This window comes from Eschrichtius robustus, chromosome 9, assembly GCF_028021215.1.
Source record: "Eschrichtius robustus isolate mEscRob2 chromosome 9, mEscRob2.pri, whole genome shotgun sequence".
NCBI classification, from domain to species: domain Eukaryota; kingdom Metazoa; phylum Chordata; class Mammalia; order Artiodactyla; family Eschrichtiidae; genus Eschrichtius; species Eschrichtius robustus.
In genome coordinates this window covers 119,808,342-119,831,229 of record NC_090832.1, presented here as the reverse complement: position 1 = coordinate 119,831,229, position 22,888 = coordinate 119,808,342, and the positions used below count along the sequence as shown (strand labels likewise).

Sequence of the window (22,888 nt, the reverse complement as noted above, 5' to 3'; positions counted from 1 at the left end):
TCATGACATATTTTAGATCCAGCACCTTGTTGTTCCTACCAGTTGTTCCTGCACAACGTGAGAGTTGTGAGCTTTTATTTGGGGCAAAAGGAGGATGACAGCCCGGGAGACAGCACCTCAGATAGCTCTGACAAGATGCTCCAAAGGGGTAGGGGGGAAGGACAGTATATATGTGACTTTGGTGAAGGGGGAGCACATGCAATCGAGCACATATTTTTTGCAGAAGGTTTCTGCTAGTCTCGTGAAGGTTACTGCTAGTCGCTAGGAGCAGACATCACCATGAAGGATTTTAGTGGTTTTCTAGACATGAGGAGGTACGAGAATTGGGCTCATAAAATCATCTCCTGAGAATATCTAACTATCTGAAGACCTGTTCTGCCAGTTTTTCCCAGAGCACAGAGTGCCTCATTCCTGATCTCCACCCTGAACTCCTTTCAGGGGGTGTTGAAGGTCAGCAGCCGCAACGGCTTGATCCTTGTAAAGGTAGATGGCAAGTGCTAATCTGTAGGTGGCATATCCATCACTGATTCTATTAAGAACTCATTCATCTGTCTATGCCTCAGTTTCTTTATCTGCACAGTGGAGGTGATAGCACCTTATAACTTGGATGTGACCTTTAGATACAATAACATACGTAGATAGGAGATGCTCAATAAGTTGGAGCTATTGCCATATTTTCAGCTACTATAAGCACTGAGGCAGTGAATGTATTTATCTTGTTCATTGCTGCTGCCCCAGTGCCGTGTAAGTACCTAGCACTTGGTAGATACTGAGTAGTTTTCATTGAATGAATGCAAGCATGCATACACAAATGAAAGAATGAAGCCCCGGCAGAGAGGAAAACATCAACAACTTTGGTGGGGGGGGAGGGGCGGTTCGGTGGAAATAAAATGGATATGTTAGGATAATTGAACTTTAGTGCTGAGTCTGTCATAAGTTAATTTTGAGTAGGACTTGAAGTTTTCTCAGAGTCTTTATCATTAAGTGAGATAACAATGTGTACCTTGCCTTTCTCAAAGGGGGTTAATAGACATAAATGAAATAAAGAATGAGCATAGAGAAAAGAAAGCAATAACAAAATATGCCAGCAATAAAAGAGTATATTGGGACTCACTAAAAGGAAAGAACACCAAAATGCACGATCTTGACTGCAGCCCGCGAGGTGAAACTCGTGAATGTCAGAGAGTCAGGAGAGAAGGAAACAGATTCCAATGACACACAAAGAGCAGGAGGGAGAACCAAGACAAAAGGCCAAAGAGAGCTTGTATTTAGTGAGTATTTGAGTAACTGATGTTGAATCAATAAATGGGAAGAGTTTCGGTTTCACATGGAAAATAAATTACAAATTTTATGCAATGTAATTAACTTTTATAATATTTATTAAAACTTTTGAGGACCATTTTGCATAAAATATGTAGAAATACTTTGCAAGCTATAAAAATTCAGATAAGTATAAAATTACTTGGTATTTCAGAGCTAAGCCATCACAATTAGTGAGTACACCATGAAGTCACTCAAAACTTTGAGATTTGGAAAATTTAGAGTTCCTGCTTAAAAAAAGACTCTCCAAGTTTTCCTATCCAGAAAACTAAGAACACTGTAAGATGGGGTGGAAAATCACAATGCTTCACAGGTTGTTTTAGGTCTTTAGTCTTCCTTGAATCCCTTATGGAATGAAGTGAGGTTTCAATAATTAAAAATGTTTGAGCCTTTGGCAATAATCTTAATTTGCCAATTTCCAAACAGAAAAACCTTAAGAGATTAATTAAATCAATCCATAATTTTATAATCTTCTGTTCCATATAATTGGATCTTTCTATTATACTTTAAACAAAAAGAATATTATACGTTATTAATATCACAGGAGTTCTATCTATTATTTATTGTATGCTGTATATCTTAAAATAACAGCTTGTCTTTGCTATATCAAGTAATTTTTTTAAATGCCACTTCCTCAAATGTACCAGTTCTCCATCCTGACTGCATTTTAGAATCACCTGGAAAGCTTTTCAAACATACCAATGCAGGGCCCTCTCCCGAGGATCTAATTATCAAACTCAGTTCCTTTGCAGAAGGGCCCAGATATTGATACAGTTCTGAAAACTTGCCAGGATTCTAATATTCACTCAAGACACAGTCTCTCAGCCTTTTGATTCATGGTCTCCAAATACCTCAATTGAATTCCATTAAATTGCCTTTGGCAAACGGTAAAGAATAATTCTCTAAAGGGGTGAAATCATGACTCTCGTTCAAATATAATATGAACACGTGTCAAAGATTTTATTTAACTCATTAGTTAATGAGGGAGCAAATAAGGTGTTACAATTGATTCAAAAGAGAATTCAAAGACAGGCAAAATATAAGCCAGGGATCGACAACTGAAAGCCCTGTGGGCCAAATCCAGCCCACCACTGGTTTCCCAACAGCCTGCAAGTTAAGTATGGTTTTTACATCTCTAAATGCCTGAAAAAAATCAAAAGAATTATAATGTTTTATGACATGTGAAAATAACATGAAATTCAATTTCAGCACTGATAAATAAGTTTTACTGGAACACAGTCAAGCCCCTTGACCTGCTATGGCTATTTTAGAGCTACAATAGCATAGCTGGGTGATTGCAGTAGAGACCAGATGAGCTATACAGCCTAAAACATCAATATTTACTATTTGGCCCTTCTCAGGAAAAGTTTGCCAACCCCTGATATAGGCAGTCAAGAATGCTGGCACAGATTTGCAAATTGACGCAAAACTGGTCAAAATCTACCCAGCAGTAAAATATAATGTTTGGAATCATCTCTTCCAGAGGGGGGGAAATCAATGGCCTCCCCATCAGACAAACTTAACTTGCATTTCTGTGGACTACAATTATTGCATTACCTTTAGTTCCCTATAGCTTATGGAGCTGTAAAATAGCCCAAAGACAATGAAAAGCACAAAACTCTCTAAAATTAGATAACCTCCCACAATCTGCCCACTGATGCTCATAATTCCTTTGAAGAGACACCCGGTAATCTTTTACACCCATATCACAGTCTTTCACAATTTTTTCTGACACAAACTAAACTACATTCACTTTTTTAAAAATATTTATTGAAGTAGAGTTGATTTACAATGTGTTAGTTTCAGGTGTACAGCAAAGTGAATCAGTTAGACATATACATACATCCACTCTTTTTTAGATTTTTTTCCCATATAGGCCATTACAGAGTACTGAGTAGAGTTCCCTGTGCTATACAGTAGCTATCTATTTTATTTATGATAGTGTGGATATGTCAATCCCAATTTATCCCTCCCCTACCTTACAACTGGTAACCAGGTTTGTTTTCTATATCTGTAACTCTATTCTGTTTTGTAGATAAGTTCATTTGTACCATTTTTTTAGATTCCACATATAAGCGATATCATATGTATTTGTCTTTCTCTGACTAATTTCCTTCACTCAATATGACAGTCTCTAGGTCCATCCATGTTTCTGCAAATGACATTATTTCCTTCTTTTTATGGCTGAGTAATATTCCATTGTATATATGTACCACATCTTCTTTAACCATTCCTCTGCTGATGGGCATTTAGGTTGCTTCCATGTCTTGGCTATTGTGAATAGTGCTGCAGAGAATATTGGGGTGCATGTGTCTTTTCGAATTATGGTTTTCTCCGGATATATGCCCAGTAGTGGGATTGCTGGATCATATGGTAGTTCTATGTTTAGTTTTTTAAGGAATCGCCATACTATTCTCCATAATGGTTGTACCAATTTACATTCCCACCAACAGTGGAGGAGGGTTTCCTTTTCTCCACACCCTCTCCAGCATTTATTGTTTGTAGACTTTTTGATGATGGCCATTCTGACCAGTGTGAGGTGATACCTGACTGTAGTTTTGATTTGCGTTTCTCTAATAATTAGTGATGTCGAGCATCTTTTCATGTGCTTTTTCAAGACATCAGAGTTATACTCTGAAGAGAACTCGTATTTCAGATGTGCTTAGGACATGGCCAGACCCCATATTATAACCCATATTCTCTGCCTGCTCTAGGAGCTGGGTGCACGCCAGGGACTGACCGCCACTAACTGAGCCCTGACTGTCAGCTTCTCATTCACAGACCAAACATGAGTCCTTATTTGGCTTGTGCAGAGTCCTCTGGGCAAGGAGCTCCCTTTAACGAAGGCCTGGGCTCTGCCCTGAGGGAGCAGGTGTCCCTGGCACACACATTTCCAAGCCAATAGAGATGTTCCATTTTAGATCTGATGCCCCTGTGATTTTACAGCTTCCCACTTTCCCCAAAGAAAAGGCAGCGTTCCTCTAAAATTCTTATCCAGACTGCATTTCTTCCATTTACTGGTAGAAAAATGTCTGCATAAAAATCAATATTCTCTGATATTCTCTGATCATCCTTCAAAATGCATGTTTGACTTTTCAATCAACTTTATTTTCATTTAAACTGTTGAATATTTATTGCAATTAAGAAAATCCTCATTAAACCTACCTTCAGTGTTCTGATGATATTCTTATGAAAACTTTTTGTGAGGTAAACAATTTTCCAAATCCACACTAAAATCTTTGCGTTATTTTTAAAAGATATCTCTTGCTTTGATTTTATTAGTTCACAGTCAAAATTGCTTAAGGCCATTCTCTGAAGACACTCTCTCCTAAAGCCAGACTTGCATCTCCAGGGTACACCAGCTTGGTTTCTACAAACGATAACCGTTTGTGGCTCAAAGAATTGCACTTGCTGAATTTTGCTTTCTTGTGTTTGGCTTTGCTTCTCACCACATCCCTAAAGCCAGCAGGGCTTACCAGTCTTATCAGTCTTCTTTCACAAACACAGACCCACCAGCTAATGAGAGTTAGGCCTCCCTTTTATGTCTCCCAAAGCACGCCAGGTGTCCTCTTTCACAGCACTTGGCACGTTTGTGATTGTATAGTTACTGCTTGAAGACGGAAAGTTCCCTGAAGACAAGCGCTGGGTCTGTCATATTCACCACTCTCATGTCAGCAGTGCAGTGAGGAGGGTTCTGGAGTCTGATATGTGCATCCAAACCCCAGCTAACTACTTGCAGCCTTGGGCGAGTGCCTCAGTTTTCCATCTGTGAAATGGTCATAACAGTACTTATTTCATGGGGTTCTTGTGAAGATTTAGTTAGTATGTACAATGCTTAGAATTGTGCCTGGGGGGAGGAATGGACTAGGAGTTTGGGGTTAGTAGATGCAAACTATTACATATAGAATGGATAAACAATAGGTCCTACTGTATAGCACAGGGAACTATATTCAATCTCCTGGGATAACCATAACGAAAAAGAATATAAAAAAGAATGTATACATGCGTATAACTAAGTCACTTTGCTGTACAGCAGCAATTACCGCAACACTGTAAATCAACCATACTTCAATTAAAAAAAATAAGTTTAAAAAATCTAAAAAGAAGAACTGTGCCTGGTACATACAATGTAACCAAAAAATAACAGCATGCCTGGCACAGCTCAATATGCAATAAATATTCATTAAATGAATGAATGATTGAAGTAAAAGCAGAATTGAACCAAATATTCAAATATTCCAAGTCTAATGCTTTTTTACTCTTCTTGCATGCTTTCTTGAATATACAGAAAGCTTGATTTTAGGGAAAAAGCAGGATTCCAGCAAACTTTTAAACAATGATTCCACTGGTTCTCTATAAAAATGACCATTGGATTAACTGAAAAATTACTTCTCTCTGGGTTGGCTGTTCTAGTCCTTGACCTTAAACCAACATGCTTTAAAAATAGCCATAAATTCATCTCTAGCAATTGACTTAAATTACCATTTTATACTGGTACCTAGTATGTGTTCAATAAATGTGAGGGATGATTGTTTTAAGGAACGGATGAAGAATTCATATGTACACGTCATTTGGTAAAATTAGAGCTTAGAGCAGCGTGTAATACAAAATATACCAGACAATTAAGGACACACTTTCATTCAGACTATTACAGTAGGGGGAACATTCATTAATGAGGAATGTGTCAAACAGAAAAAGTGGGCTGAAGTTTCATAGAGGCTGAGTCTTATGGGAGTCAGCAGAAAGAGTGAGTCTCATCCAAGTTACACGAGGAAGGGGGATTCTTTGCAGTTAACCCTTTCCCAGAACAAAAAAGGGTGGGGAGATTTCAGAAAGCAAAAGGGTTGAGGTGAGTGGGAGTTCTTAACCATAGCTATTTTTTGGTAAAGCTCGAGTCAAGTTCAACGTTGTCAAGAGTAATTTTCAATGGGGCAATACAGCCCTGCAGGATGTGTCTTGAGAATGTGAGTGACAGAGACACTTCTTAGTTGCCTCAGTAATGGGAGGGCACTGCTAATACTTCGTGGGAAGAGAAATTCTCTAATATGCAGGACAATACTACACAACAAAGAAGTTATCTGCTTCCACTAATACTTTTGTATATCTTGCTAGATATTCATGTATATGGGGGGGGGCGGAAAACTGTAAATTTCTAAGCCTGGAGCTTAACTCCTGTTAAAGTAAAACTTTATTAAAAGGTAAAATCATTACTCTCATACAAATATAAAATGAACATGAGCCAAAGATTATATTTAACAAATTACTAATGAGGAAACAAGTAAGACGTTATGACCAGTTTGAAGGAGAATTCAAACAACACAATCAGCAATTAAAAATGAGGAAAAACATTTACAAGTTTATGCAAAACTGGCCAATAGCCACAGAAAAATAGTCAATTATATTCCACCTGATGAATGGATTCCTTTGTCTTTCATGGACAAGAATAATTTGCATTGCTCTAAGCATACTACAACTAAAAGATTGCAAAAACGATAAAAGGCACAGACCCCTATAGATCAGAAAACCCAGAAAGTGCACTAGGTAAGACACTTAAGTCCTTTACATTCTTTCCTGACACTTCTTTTTTTATATAAGTAGAATTTGCAAAATGTATTTTGCAAAATTTAATTTAACCTGAGCTTTCTGCAAATTCAACCAATGTGTATAATGAACTTTACGAAGTGTTAGCCAACAATTCAGGAAATCACTACTTCTCTTATGACAGTGGTGATCATTGCGTTTATGTGGCCAATACAACATCTGAGTCTGTCTGCCATTGTAGCTGTGGAATCCACAATGATGTTTATAGATGTTTACATATAAGTACATATAGGAATCTTACTGCTTTATTATGTCTTATGGTGCTATAATGCCTTTTGAATTACATATTGTGCTATTATAAATTATTTTCCTTTTATTTCTCCTTTATATTACAGTTTTTTTAACTTTTTATTTTATATTGGAGTATAGTTGATTAACAACGTTGTGTTAGTTTCAGGTGTACAGCGAAGTGATTCAGTTTTACATATACATGTATCTATTCTTTTTTAAATTCTTTTCCCATTTAGGTTGTTACATAATATTGAGCAGAGCTCCCTGTGCTGTACAGTAGGTCCTTGTTGGTTATCCATTTTAAATATAGCAGTGTGTACATGTCAATCCCAAACTCCCAATCTATCCCTCCCCCCAACCCTTCCCCCCTGTTTATGTTACAGTTTGAACAATGCATTGACTTTTTTGAAAGTGTGTATTTGCTTGGTTACATTCTTGATGAAGCTCATTCAGGATCATAAGGGGGCATTACCAAATATTTGTTAGAAAAAGGGTACTGAACTGGTTGGGTTGGGGACACCTAGCATGGAAGTCGCCTACGGCAACCTAGATTAGGTAAACACAATTCAGAGCGGCAACACTGAGGATAGAAACCACGTTCCTAAATGCACAAGCTATGTCTGTCTCTCAGTCCTTCCGTCTACTCACTCCTCCCCTTCTTCCCACCATAAACACAAACACGCACCCTGTTCTAAAAGCTTCCCTGTAAATAGACTGGCATCTTATGTCCCCATTGCAGATTAGAATACCGATATTATATATATATATATATATATACAAACACATACACACACACACACACACACACACACAATGGAATATTACTCAGCCATAAAAAAAAAGGAAATAATGCCATTTGCAGTAACATGGATGGACCTAGAGATTATCATACTAAGTGAAGTAAGTCAGACAAAGACAAATATCATATGATATCGCTTATATGTGGAATCTAAAAAAAAAAAATACAAATGAATGTATTTACAAAACAAAAGTAGACCCACAGACATAGAAAACAAACTTATGGTTACCAAAGGGGAAGAGGCAGGAGGGATAAATTAGGAGTTTGGGATTAACATATACACACTACTATATATAAAATAGATAACCAACAAGGATCTACTGTATAGCACAGGGAACTATACTCAATATTTTGTAATAACCTATGAAGGAAAAGAATCTGAAAAAGAATATATATAAGAATTTATATATTTATATATATACACACACACATATATATATAACTGAATCACTTTGCTGTACACGTGAAACTAACACAACATTGTAAATCAGCTATACTTCAATAGGGAATTCCCTGGTGGTCCAGTGGTTAGGACTTGGCACTTTCCCTGCTGAGGCCCAGGTTCAATCCCTGGTTGGGGAACTAAGATCCCACAAGCCACACAGCGTGGCAAAAAAAAACAAAAAACAAAACAAAACTATACCTCAATTTAAAAGAATTTTTCTTTAATTTTTATTTTTTATTTTTTTAAAATTTATTTATTTATTTATTTACTTTTGGCTGTGTTGGGTCTTCGTTTCTGTGCAAGGGCTTTCTCTAGTTGCAGCAAGCAGGGGCCACTCTTCATCGCGGTGTGTGGGCCTCTCACTGTCGCGGCCTCTCTTGTTGCGGAGCACAGGCTCCAGACGCGCAGGCTCAGTAGTTGTGGCTCACGGGCCCAGTTGCTCCGCGGCATGTGGGATCCTCCCAGACCAGGGCTCGAACCCGTGTCCCCTGCATTGGCAGGCGGATTCTCAACCACTGTGCCACCAGGGAAGCCCCAAAATTTTTTTTTAATTTTTAATAAAAAAAAAGAATATCCTAAACCAAAGCCAGATCCTTTGTGGTATTCTGATAAAAGCCAGAGTTAGAGACTGGGAGACTTAAATCCTGCGATGCCAGGTCTTTAAGGGGTTCTATGTGGATTGGTTATCTGTCGCTGCATATAAAATGGCTCTACAACTTGGTGACTGACAGCAACAATAAACATTTATCATCTCTCCCAGTTTCTGCAGGTTGGAAATCTATGTAAAAGTTTAGCTGGTTGGTTCAGGCTCAGAGTCGCACATGAGGTTGCAGTCAAGATGTCAACTGAGGCTATAATCTTAAGACTTGACAGGGGCTGGTGGATTTTCTTCCAATATGACTCACACATCTTGCAAACTGGCCTCAAGAAGGCCTCCGTTCTTCCTCATACAAGCATCTCCACATGGCTGCTTGAGTGTCCTCACAACATGGCAACTGATTCCCTCCAGAGCAATTGATTCAAGGAAACGAGGTGGAAGAAGTAATATGTTGTATGACCTAACCTCAGAATCATGCATCAACATTTGTATAGCATGCTATGGAAGTCAGCCTCTGCAGTGTGGGAGGGGACACTACAGGGATATTAAAAACAGAAAGTAAGGCTCACCAGTGACCCCATTAGAGGCTACAATACCATGTAATGTGTTGTGGGTCTTCCACAGTCCCAAATGCACACTATATGTAATATTAATCTTTATCATTCTCTCAGGTACATATGAAATTATTAGTAGAGAGAAAAATATATTGATTATTTTACTTTGCAAGTCAAAGCTGGAAAATCACAGCCTTTTCCATAATCTTGGAATAAATGATTCAGAAACCATTCAGAACTGAAATATAACCATGCTATTAAAAACTACAACATCACTGCATGTCAAATTCATGTCACTGTTACTTCATTTGTCCCAATAAGTTTTGGTTTATTTTGTTTTCATTGTCATTTGTTTCTAGGTATTTTTTGATTTCCTCTTTGATTTCTTCAGTGATCTCTTAGTTATTTAGGAACATATTGTTTAGTCTCCATGTGTTTGTATTTTCTACAGTTTTTTTCCTGAAATTGATGTCTAGTCTCATAGCGTTGTGGTTGGAAAAGATGCTTGATATGATTTCAATTTTCTTAAATTTACCGAGGCTTGATTTGTGACCCAAGATATGATCTATCCTGGAGAATGTTCCATGAGCACTTGAGAAGAAAGTGTATTCTGTTGTTTTTGGGTGGAATGTCCTATAAATATCAATTAAGTCCATCTGGTCTAATAAGTCATTTAAAGCTTGTGTTTCCTTATTTATTTTCATTTTGGATGAACTGTCCGTTGGTGAAAGTAGGGTGTTAAAGTCCTCTACTTTTATTGTGGTACTGTCGATTTCCCCTTTTATGGCTGTTAGTATTTGCCTTATGTATTGAGGTGCTCCTATGTTGGGAGCATATATATTTACAATTGTTATATCTTCTTCTTGGATTGATCCCTTGATCATTATGTAGTGTCCTTCTTTGTCTCTTGTAATAGTCTATTTTAAAGACTATTTTGTCTGATATGAGTATTGCTACTCCAGCTTTCTTTTGATTTCCATTTGCATGGAATATCTTTTTCCATCCCCTCACTTTCAGTTTCTTTGTGTCCCTTAGTCTGAAGTGGATCTCTTGTAGACAGCATATATACAGGTTTTTTTTTTTTTATCCATTCAGCCAGTCTGTATCTTTTGGTTGGAGCATTTAATCCATTTACATTCAAGGTATTTATCGATATGTATGTTCCTATTACCACTTTCTCAGTTGATTTGGGTTTGTTTTTGTAGGTCTTTTTCTTCTCTTGTGTTTCCTGCCAGAGAAGTTCCTTTAGGATTTGTTGTAAAGCTGGTTTGGTGGTGCTGAATTCTCTTAACTTTTGCTTGTCTGTAAAGGTTTTAATTTCTCTGCCCAATCTGAATGAGATCTTTGCTGGATAGAGTAATCTTGGTTGTAGGTTTTTCCCTTTCATCACTTTAAATATGTCCTCCACTCCCTTCTGACTTGCAGAGTTTCTGCTGAAAGATCAGCTCTTAACCTTATGGCGATTCCCTTGTACGTTATTTGTTGTTTTTCCCTTGCTGCTTTTAATATTTTTTTCTTTATATTTAATTTTTGATAGTTTGATTAATATGTGTCTTGGCATGTTTCTCCTTGGATTTGTCCTGTATGGGACTCTCTGCGCTTCCTGGACTTGATTGACTATTTCCTTTCCCATGTTAGGGAAGCTTTTGACTATAATCACTTCAAATATTTTTCAGACCCTTTCCTTTTCTCTTCTTCTTCTGAGACCCCTATAATTCGAATGTTGGTGAGTTTAGTGTTGTCCCAGAGGTCTCTGAGACTGTCCTCAATTCTTTTTATTCTTTTTTCTTTATTCTGCTCTGTGATAGTTATTTCTACTATTTTATCTTCCAGGTCATTTATCCTTTCTTCTGCCTCAGTTATTCTGCTATTGATTCCTTCTAGAGAATTTTTAATTTCATTTATTGTGTTGTTCATCATTGTTTGTTTGCTCTTTAGTTCTTCTAGGTCCTTGTTAAATGTTTCTTGTTTTCTCCATTCTGTTTACAAGATTTTAGATCATCTTTACTATCATTACTCTGAATTCTTTTTCATATAGACTGCCTATTTCCTCTTCATTTGTTTGGTCTGGTGGGTTTTTAGCTTGCTCCTTCATCTGCTGCATATTTCTCTGTCTTCTCATTTTGTTTAACCTACTGTGTCTGGGGTCTCCTTTTCGCAGGCTGGAAGTTCGTAGTTCCCGTTATTTTTGGTGTCTGCCCCCAGTGGGTGAGGTTGGTTCAGTGGCTTGTGTAGGCTTCCTGGTGGAGGGGACTGGTGCCTGTGTTCTGGTGGGTGGGGCTGGATCTTGTCTTTCCGGTGGGCAGGGTCACGTCCAGTGGTGTGTTTTGGGGTGTCTGTGGCCTTATTATGATTTTAGGCAGCCTCTCTGCTAATGCGTGGGGTTGTGTCCCTGTCTTGCTAGTTGTTTGGCATGGGGCGTCAAGGACTGGAGCTTGCTGGCCATTGGGTGGAGCTGGGTCTTAGTGTTGAGACGGAGATCTCTGGGAGAGCTCTCGCTGATTGATATTACGTGGGGCCGGAAGGTCTCTGGTGGTCCAATATCCTGGACTTGGTTCTTCCACCTTGGAGGCTCAGGCCCAACACCCAGCCGGATCACCAAGACCCTTCCAACCACATGGCTCAGAAGAAAAGGAAAAAATGGAGGAAGAAAATAAAAAAGGACAGATAGAACGCCAAACCAAATGGTAAAAGCAATACTAAACAGACAAAATCGCACAAAGAAACATACGCACACGCACTCATAAAAAGAAAAAACAAACAAACAAACAAAACCAGACAGAACCCTAGGAGAGATAATAAAAGCAAACCTAAACAGACAAAATCACACAAAGAAACATACACATACACACTCACAAAAAGGGAAAAAAGAAAAAATAATAATAAAATTACAAAAATAAATAAATAAGAAAAAAATTTTTAAAAAGGAAGAGAGCAACCAAACAAATCCCCCAATGATAACAAGCACTAAAAACTAAACTAAGATAAACATAAAACCAAAAACAAATCAGACACAGAAAGCAAAGCCCAAGTCTACAGTTGCTCCTAAAATCCACTGCCTCAATTTTGGGAACATTCATTGTCTATTCAGGTATCCCACAGATGCAGGGTTTATCAAGTTGATTGTGGGGATTTAATCTGCTCCTCCTGAGGCTGCAGAGAGAAATTTTCGTTTCTCTTCTTTGTTCGCACAGTTCCTGGGGTTCAGCTTTGGTTTTGGCCCTGCCTCCGTGTGTAGGCCGCCTTCAGGTGTCTGTTCCCCACCAAGACAGGAGGGGGTTAAAGCAATAGCTGATCAGGGCTGTCTTGCTCACTCAGGCCAGGGAAAGGGAGGGGTACGGTAGTCATAACTGGAATGCAGGGCAAGCCTGCGGTGACACAGGCCCGTTTGACATTGCAACAGCCTGAGGTGTGCTGTGTGTTCTCCTGGGGAAGTTGTCCCTGGATCATGGGACCCTGGCCGTGGCGGGCTTACAGGCTCCTGGGGGGGGGGTGTGGGTAGTGACCTGTGCTTGCACACAGGATTCTTGGTGGCAGCAGCAACAGCGTTAGCAGTTCATGCCCATCTCTGGGGTCCCAGCTGATAGCCGCAGCTCACACCCATCTCTGGAGCTTGCTTAGGTGGTGCTCTGCCTTCTGTGGGCACACAGAGCAGGAATCCCCTCTCCTCTCGCACCACGAAACAATGGTCTCTTGCCTCTCCGACAGGTCCAGACTTTTTCCCAGACTCCCTCCCAGCTAGCTAGCTAGCCAGTGACACACTAGCTGTCTTCACGCAGCCAACCCCAGTCCTCATCCTGGGGTCTGACCTCTGGAGCCTGAGCCTCAGCTCCCAGCCCCCGCCCGCCCTGGCGGGGGAGCAGACAAGCCTCTCGGGCTGGTGAGTGCTTGTTGGCACCAATCCTCCAGGCGGGAATCTCTCTGCTTTGCCCTCCGCACCCCTGTGGCTGCGCTCTCCTCCCTGGCTCCAAAGCTTCCCTCCTGCCCAGCCCCCATCCCTGCCAGTGAAGGGGCTTCTAGTGTGTGGAAACTTTTCCTCCTTCACAGCTCCTTCCCAGAGGTGCAGGTCCCGTCCCTATTCTTTTGTCTCCATTTTTTCTTTTTTCTTTTGCCCTACCCAGGTGTGTGGGGATTTTCTTGCCTTTTGGGAAGTCTGAGGTCTTCTGCCAGCATTCAGTAGGTGTTCTGTAGGAGTTGTTCCACGTGTAGATGTATTTTTGGTGTATTTGTGGGGAGAGAGATGATCTTCACGTCTTACTCCTCCGCCATCTTGAAGGTCTCCCTCTTCCTTACTTTATGAGATACTCATTCTTAAAAGATCCCTAAAGGCTAAGAAAAAAGATTACGTAAAATATTAATTTGGAGTCATTATCATTTACACTGTACATACCACCATTAGGCAGCATTTTTGATGTACTGTCATAAAAGGTAAGATTATCAGAACACTCCAGAACATAGTCCAGCCGTCTTCACTCCCCCACGTCCCAAGTTTTGATAATTAGACGAGTATATTACATTGTCAAGGTTTATCAATTTAAAATTGATTCTGCAGCCACAACTCCCAACTCCCATGGCTTGCTGGACAGATTTCCATATTTAAATGGATTTAAGGCTCAATCTCAAACCTTCTATCATAGCTTCTGTATTCCTGAGTTCTCTGTTTTGATGGATCTTTTAGTTGGCTGGACTGTATCATCAGATAATTGCTTCAGGAAGGGTATCAAAGCTCCTGAGGGTTTGGCTGCTAAAAGAAGAGCTACTTCTCTATTCACAGCACTTCTAATATCAAATGTGTAGGGGGTTTTCCTACATCAACCAATTCTCAACTCTCCAGACATCAACTGTGTGTCCTACAACTCAATTATGACACTAAACACCTGGAGTTGATGCAGAGCCCACAGATAAAGAGCTCAGATCCACAAGACTGCCCCCTACTGTAGATACCAAAGTCCCAGATGTCACTTGTACTTCTGATCAACCAGCTAAAAATTGGGGCTTCCCAACTTTTATGGCTGCCATCAAAGGGACTGGCTCCCAAATCACCCAGCTCTGGCAGCCAGTGGAGCTCAGCATCCACAGTTCCCCAGAACCACAGAAAACAAAAGAGGCAATTTTAAATGGGTACCAAGCACTTCCTGTGGCCATCCCCTGGGGTTCAGCACAGAGGGAGCCGGCAAACACACACAGCTCCCAATTTCTCCCTGGAACGGGTTTGACTGCATACTTTTCCAGCTGCCGCTCAAGGTTCAGAAATTTAGGAGCTCTGTGTCAGGAACTGGAGGCCCAGGCAAATATATACTTCTTATTGTATCCCAGCTACTTACTACCTGTAACTTTCAAATGTGAAGGACAACTTGATTTTTGGAGTTTCTTCTTCTGCCATTTTCACTGATGCCCTTCTCTACTATTCTTAGAACTGCATTTGAATATTCAGTTGTCTCAAAATAAAACGTTTAATATTTCTAAAGCCAAATCATTGAAGTATTCTGACAAATACAGCATTTTGCTATCTCACACTTCCCCACTGTGCAGTCCCACTTACCAAAAGGACTCCCTTTTAAGTCAGCTATTTCTTCTGGCATTTATTCTTGCCGTATTTTTAAATAATATACATCTTTTGACTCATCTGTTTTATACATTATTTACTGACTTCCTATTATTGCAAATAAGGATTTAAGTTTCTTACAACACCCTTCCCTATCAATATGGTAATAACTATTATTGAATCAATATTCGGTGTTTCCATTATGTATTTACAGCTGAACTATTTTCTCTAAATATGTTTACTTTCTGTTTTCCGGGAATTAATGTTTTCTTTGATTTTTTTTTTGCTTAATGTTCTTTGTACTTATTGCCAATTCTTTTCAAATTATGCATTGAAATTTCCAGTATTATTTTCCACATCAGGTAACTTATCACTTCCAATTTTCAAAGACCTTCTCTTTCTCCTGCACTACTACTCTCCAGGCCTTTTGGACAGCTGTCACCTGGGATTTCCATTTTCTGTCATCCTTAAAATTTCCTTGGCCTTTCTCCTGAGTTGGATTCCCTGATCCCTAGATCTCAAGCACCTCTGAGTTCACTCTCTTGTTTTATGGAGCACATCCATTAGTAGTTTTCTCAAGTTAAAAAAAAAAAAAAAAGGTACAATGGCAGAGGGCTTGGTGATATAAGCGTCACATGTACTTAGTTTCCTTTTACACCTCGAGTACCCATCTCTCTGAGAGACCCCTTCACCTTCTTCCTGGGGATTTCCCTAACTTTTCTTCAGTACCCCATGTCTTCCTATTTCTTGGTTTGCCCTATCATTTTAGGTAAACACATCCTAAGAAAGGGTGCCTGGGAGGAATTTTTTGAGACTTTATGTGTTTAAAAATATCTTTAGTCACCCTCACACTCAACTGGTAGTATAGAACTTTATTCTGGCTATGCTACCCTCACAGCTAGCTGTTCCTGGAGCAATACAGACACCCTTCTTTCTCTGGCTTTCTCATTTGCATTTGCTGCATGGCTAAACTCTCTCACCTCCTTCAGGTCTTGCTCAAATATTGCACTCTCAATGACCACCGTATAAAATTGCAAACCCAGCATTCCCACCTTCTTTCCTGCTTCATGTTACTTCATTAGCTCTTATCACCGCCTGGTATAGAATATATTTCCCTTTGTTTATTTTGTTTATTTTCTGTCTTCCTCCACTAGATAGTAACCTTCTTGGGGCCAGAAACTTTTATCTGTTTTGTTCACTGATGTATCCCTGCACCTGGAACAGTGTCTGGCACATAGTAGGTCATCAATATCTATTTGCTGAATGAATGAATAGTAAACACATATGTTCTATCTCTATAATATGCCAAAAAGAAGATGACTTTTTTGTTGTGATAAATAAGAATGGATTTGTTTGATAGAGAATTAAGAACGTGCTGGTCATGTCACTTGAAGATCTAAAGGAGACTGTGGAATCTTTGTTTTTAGATTTTTAAACATAAACCAGATGACCTCTGGATGTTTATGATAAGTGGGTACATGCAGGTGTGTGACCCTTTCCGGCAGCATTTAGAATGATCTTTCATCTGCACTTGCCTCACACGTCTACTAGTGGGGCTTCCGGCTGCCCCCACTGAGCCCATCCTCACCTGTTACCGGCTTATCTCACTTTGGGCTTCAGCTGGACCTGAGTTCATCCACTTTGGTTTGGAGCATTTCATCTGTGGCCTTTGTTTGTGGGAAGATCTCCTGCCCAGAAAGTGACCAAAGTAGCCTTTTCCTTTACACCCAGCAGCTGGGCTTCTACCAGCGCCCCCGCACCCACCCCCCCGCCAGCACACATACATATAAACATACCTCATGCCCTCATGAGAACTCTACACATGCTCTAACATGACAGCTAAAAAGTCAAGTTATTTTGAGCCTGTTTTGCATACCTCATGATGAAATAAATGGCCTTGGCTTTTCGTGCTTGCCTTCTCCATTGCAGTGTAAAAACTTAAGGTTAGGATGGCCTTTGTTGCTGGCATGTCTTTTGCATAAGAGTCTGATGAATAATTATTTTAAATACATTTATAAGTGGTGGTAATGTCTGGATGATATTTTGTTTCAAAAGAATTGACTATAGCCTTACTAGTTCCAATATCAAGCTGAGAGACTGTGAGGAGTCCGTTAAAATCACACTTAAATAGGGCTGCTAGATTCAGCAAAGAAAAATACAAGATAACCAGTTAAACTTGAATTTCAGATAAACAACAAATAATGTTTTAGTGTAAGTATGTTCCAGTGGGAATCCTGTATTTTATCTAACAATGTACATTTAAATAGCCAACGGTTCTATCAGTGAAATAACTTGGTTGGGTTTATTGTGAATGTGAATGATTAATGTTAAGATGCCACAGGGACTTCCCTGGTGGTCCAGTGGTAAAGAATCTGCCTTCCAATGCGGGGGACACAGATTCAATCCCTGGTCGGGGAGCTAAGTGCCCCCCACATACTGTGGGGCAACTAAGCCCGCGCACCACAACTACTGAGCTCGTGAGCCTCAAGGAGAGATCCCGCATGCCGCAACTAAGACCTGACACAGCCAAAAAATAAAAAAAATTTTTTTTAAAGATGCCACAAAGGTTAAGAGTCAGAAATGCTTGTTTGCTTGTTGATGACATAATGCAACAGACTGTTTTAATCTGACTAAAATCTCTGTACTGAGAAAGGTATGAGTAATGAGATGCTGGCCCGGAGCAGAAAGAAGACACCTGTCACTGTGCTTCCTCCCTGACCCTGACCATCTGGAAGAGCACAGAGGAGCTCAGATTCAAGTGCATTTCCCCCCAGCACAAAGTCAAATCAAACCACTGATAGTACTTGAAGCCTTCAATTTACTTATCCCAGATCTTTCCAAGGATGTCTTAGTCAGCTTGGGCTGCTATAACAGAACATCATAGACTGGGTGGCTTAAATGACAGAAATTTCTTCCTCACAGTTCTGGAGGCTGGGAAGCCCAAGGTCAAATTGCAGGCTGATTCAGTTCCTGGTGAGGGCCTTTTTTCTGGTTAGCACACAGATGCCTTCTTTCTGTATCCTCACATGGCAGAGAGAGAGAGAGATCATCTCTGTTATGTCTCTTTTTATTTATAAAGGCACTAATCCTATTCATGAGGGCTCCACCCTCCTGACCTAATTACCTCCCAAAGACCCTACCTCCAAATACTGTCACATTGGAGATGAGGATTTCAACATACAAATTTTGGGAGAATGCAAACATTCAGTCCGTGGCAATAGAGATTTGAATAAAACTACGAGTGTATATCTGGAAAGATCTTGGCTGTTACAAAACATCATTTCTGATAGTTGAGTGAATTATGGGTAGACACACCCAGGCATCCTCCCCAGGTGGAAGAAAAGGGGGTGCTTCTCTGAAATCTGGTTAGATTCTCCACAGACAGGTTTTATTTTAAGAAACTAATAAAAGTAATATGATTCTACCTTTCAGAGCTGTTTATCACTTGGATTTTCAGTTTGGGTGATTGCACTCTAGTAAATTAGCTGACTGAGAGGCCAAAGATTATATCTGTATCCAGACAGTCCATTCATCATGCTTAGCATTTGGACTTTAACACAGCTTTCCCACATATTTGCCAAAATGACACCGAAGTATTCACAGAAAGCTCCCTGTTTTGATCTACCTAATGCCTTAAATATTATCTGTCAGTGGCTCTAGATTTAGGTTTATTGGAATATTTTAATAACCCACCAATATCTTTATCTGAAAGCTTCATATAACCACTTTCTTAGTTCGTAAATACTTATGGATTTTAATGTTGCACCAAAAAGGGAATGGACTTCAGTAGTTCAATATGTACTTACTCAAGAAAGCAATGCAAAGTGGTGGTAGTATCAAGGTATAATCATGTAGGAATGAAAAAAACCTTTAAATATTACCAAATATTTAGTTGTATGGCCAATACAAAGTTCAAATTATATGTGTAACCCACATCTTCACGCTCTCCATATCATTTTGCAAATAGGCAAGTTATTCAGTCAGATTATCCAATTCTGGAAAAGCATAATTTAAATTTTAATTGATGAAACTACCAAAATGTGATAACTGAGATCCCCCCCAAAAATCCAATTACATAAAATTCAGGTTTGCATGATTGGAAGGTGAATAAAACTCTGGGCCAAAAGAGCACAGCTAATTGTCTGGGAGGTCCAGATGGGGATGTGGGATCCAAGTCTACCCCAAAGCCATCTGTGGTGTGCCACCACCTGCTGACCTAGTCCTTTTTTACCACCTGGTCCCTAGATGTGCTGTGTCTCACTGGGCAGTAAGTAATTCCTGTAATTCTAGGCAATTGGTGCTCTTTTAGTCTCGCATATCCAGAAGTATTGGGCCTGAATAAAATGGTTATAGAGACCCACCCTCTGTCTCCCTAGGTGTGGACACAGGGCTGCCTGCCCTTTCAGTACCAATTTGTCTTTTTTGTTTTCTGGCCACGCCATGTGGCTTGCAGGATCTTAGTTCCCTGACCAGGAATTGAACCTGTGCCCTCAGCAGTGAAAGCACGGGGTCCTAACCACTGGACCGCCAGGGAATTACCACCAATTTGCTTTTTAAAATATGATACTAAATATGGTAATTATTTCACTACATAAGTAGGTCAAAACAGGCTGTACATCTTAAATTTATGCAGAGAGGTATGTCAATTATATCTCAATAAAACTGGAATAAAATCAAAGAAATTTAAAAATAAATAAAATAAAATATGACATTAAGATAGTCAAATGCTATTTTTCCAAAATTAATTTTAACTTTGGATTTTCTTTTTTGCTTTCTATTCTTTGCGGGGATGCTTGGACATAATGAATTGGTCTCAGGAGCTTCCTCCATGGACAGTTCTTGGTCTCCACCTGCTGTGGCCTCTACCTCCCTATCAGAAACTCTACCTTTTTTCACTGCATCGAGCATCTTTTCTCAGACTGATCAAAGTGCCACAGACATAATGTCCCTTGACCAGACAGTACTAATCCCACAGCTAACCATACCCACTGATGATTATTCTGCCATCAGCCAATTGGCTCAGGAAATTTCACGTTCACCTGCATCTTCAGAAGACAGCAGGTTGAGTATCAGCAGTCAAGATACAGTCGGAGACTTAGACGGAACGGATCTCGCCAGCACTCACGCATCCTCTGAGGTACTGGGATTCAGTGGGTATGCTTCCACCCTGGATCATTCCTTGGAGAACATCACTCCTGGCCCAGCTTTGCAGTACATCACCACCAGCGCCATGACCGTCGCCGCCAGGGGCCGAGAGCTGGTGGTGTTCTTCAGTCTGCGTGTGGCCAACATGCCTTTCTCCACTGACCTGTTCAACAAGAGCTCGCTGGAGTACCAAGCTCTGGAGCAGCGATTCACACAGCTGGTGAGTGGACACCACGCACAGCTATCTGTGTGTCTCCTTTCTTTTTTTTTTTTTGCTGTTATTTTATAATATAATCCCTGGCTGTCTTGAGCAATGCAAGGTGGAAGAGACAAGCCTCTGAGATAGCTGTTGCCGACAGCATTCAGCTAGAGCGTTGAGATGGATTCAGATCCAATGGGCCACTGCCGCCCAGCTTCCTGGGAACAAACTTATTTTTAAGACCTTTTCATTATAGTTCCTCCCGATTTAGTTTTCCCAGGAGGAATACATAGCCACTCACGGACTGAACTTGGAATTTATAAACAATATGAGCAGAATTTTCCTAAGTTATAATGCCACATGCTGTTTTCCAGCCATCTGACTAAAGGGTTGAAGGCTAGAAAAGTCCAACACAAATGAGGCCGAGAGTTCAAGTGTAAGAATTCTTTTTTTTTTTTTTAGTTCCCCTTAAATTCTCATAAAACTAAAAAAAAAAAAAAAAAAAAAACTGACTAAATGGCTTAGCATCCCAAGCCCTAACAAAGAAAGTGAGAAGACAATCATGGTGGCATATAACCCTGATTTATGAAACACCCCCCAAACTCACATGTACTCTTGTAGAAATACATACACAATGAAAACTGCTGAACTATGAACCTCTACACAGTCACGGCTAGTGAAATTCAAGTACACAATGCATAGCACAAAGGTTACAGAATTTCTGAAAATAAGAGGAAAAATATTTGTAAGCTTCATATAAGTTAACTCATTATGTAAATTAAAACCACATAAACACCAATGCTTCAGGTGAACTTTAAAGTAAAGACTTTGTGCTATTCCCCCCTCCCCCAAATGAGGTGAGTAGATATTGGGACAATCTCAAGGAACAGAGTCCCAGGGCACTGAACCCAGGTGTATTAACTAGGGTACATGCTGGGCTGCCATAATGAAGAGATCAAGAATACTGTAACTTAAATAGAGTACAAGTGTATTTCTCTTTCACTGGGTGGGTGGGACGGCTCTGCTCTATAACGTCATCCGGGGACTCACAATCCCTTCATCTTATAACTTTGCCAACCCCAAGGGTGTTTCCTCACTCATGCAGCCAAAGCTAGGTCACCAGTTCATCCCTGTTTCCACTGTGAGAAGGGGAAAGAGAGGAAGCCCAGGGCAAGCAATTTCCTAAGCAAGTGATGCCAAAGTCGCTCACATCTCTTACACTCCTATTCCATTGGTGGGAACTGGTCACGTGGCCACAGCTTGCTGCAAGGGAGGCTGGGAAATGTGGTCTCTACCTGGGCAGCCTCTTTCCCGTGAAGAAGAGGAGAATGATTTGGGAGAAGGGAGCAGCTAGTTGTCTGCACACTAGCTGAGGACAGGGAATTCCCACCAGAGGCCAAAGCAATGTTAAGACATAGAGAATGAGCCTAGTCAAAGTAGGTGGGAGAAAACAGGAGAGAGCGGTTCCACACTTTGTATAAAATTTCATTTTATTTTCACAATGACCTTGTGCGGGGGGGGCGGTTACTGGAAGGGGTACCAACATGTGGGTCTGGGTCAGAGTCAAAATTCTGGTGGGGTGGGGACAGGGGCAAAGGAAGAGCAGGTCTGGGCCAAGCCTGGGAGATTGTAGTTTGCATCTGTGCCCTCTCTGGGTTCGTGGGTGTTGGTTCATGAAGGAGAGGGCTCACTTTTAAGGCCAGAAACAAAGCAGACATCGCTGAGTTTCAGACATTTCTGAAAAGTGATCTCAAGGATGGTCGTGGGGACCTCCCTGGTGGTCCAGTGGTTAAGACTCCGTGCTTTCACTTCAGGGGGGCACAGGTTCCCTGGTCGGGGAACTAAGATTCCACATGCCATGCAGTGCAGCCAAAAAAAAAAAAAAAAAAAAAAAAGGATGGATGTTGGATGTGGCTTATAAGAGACAGGTGTGGGAAAGTGAAGCACAATTCTCTGGGGCATCATTTTGAGATTCTTAAATTATAACTTGGGAAAGGTCCTTAGGGATCAACTCTTCTTCTCCCTCACAATTCAGGTGAGAGCGCTGAGGTACAGCAGTAGTTAAGTGGCTTGATGGGGTCACACCGCTGGCTAGCGACAGTCACAGGACTGACACCTAGTCTCCTGACAGCCAAGTTCTCTGCTCTTTCCACTTCACCACATTTGTGTTGATATGAAACATCCTGCACAGACAGACGAGGTGATGTTTCAGCTGTTGTTTATTTCAATAGGTCATTTCAAATTGGTTGCTTCCAAATGGATGTCCTATTTACCAGGCATAGGTCAGTCTGCTCCTGGGCTCAGTTTGGAACACGTTTTTATTTACTTGGATTTTTTTTTTTTTTTAATAACTGAACCTGGCATCCCTGCTTGGCTGATAGCATTGACCTGGATTTTTTGTTCAATCCTCTGTTCTCACAATTCATCATGAAGAAAATCACTGCCCATCCA

The 22,888-nt window shown here is 40.4% G+C and overlaps 1 protein-coding gene across 1 annotated transcript in view; it reads left to right on the top strand.

Moving 5' to 3' along the window:
* The window catches only part of IMPG1 (interphotoreceptor matrix proteoglycan 1), a 100,611-nt gene that overhangs the window by 49,237 nt on the left and 28,486 nt on the right, over positions 1 to 22,888 (top strand). The window contains exon 13 of the mRNA XM_068550862.1: positions 19,930 to 20,458. Coding sequence (XP_068406963.1) covers positions 19,930 to 20,458 — 529 coding nt within the window. The remainder of the gene's footprint in view (positions 1 to 19,929; positions 20,459 to 22,888) is intronic.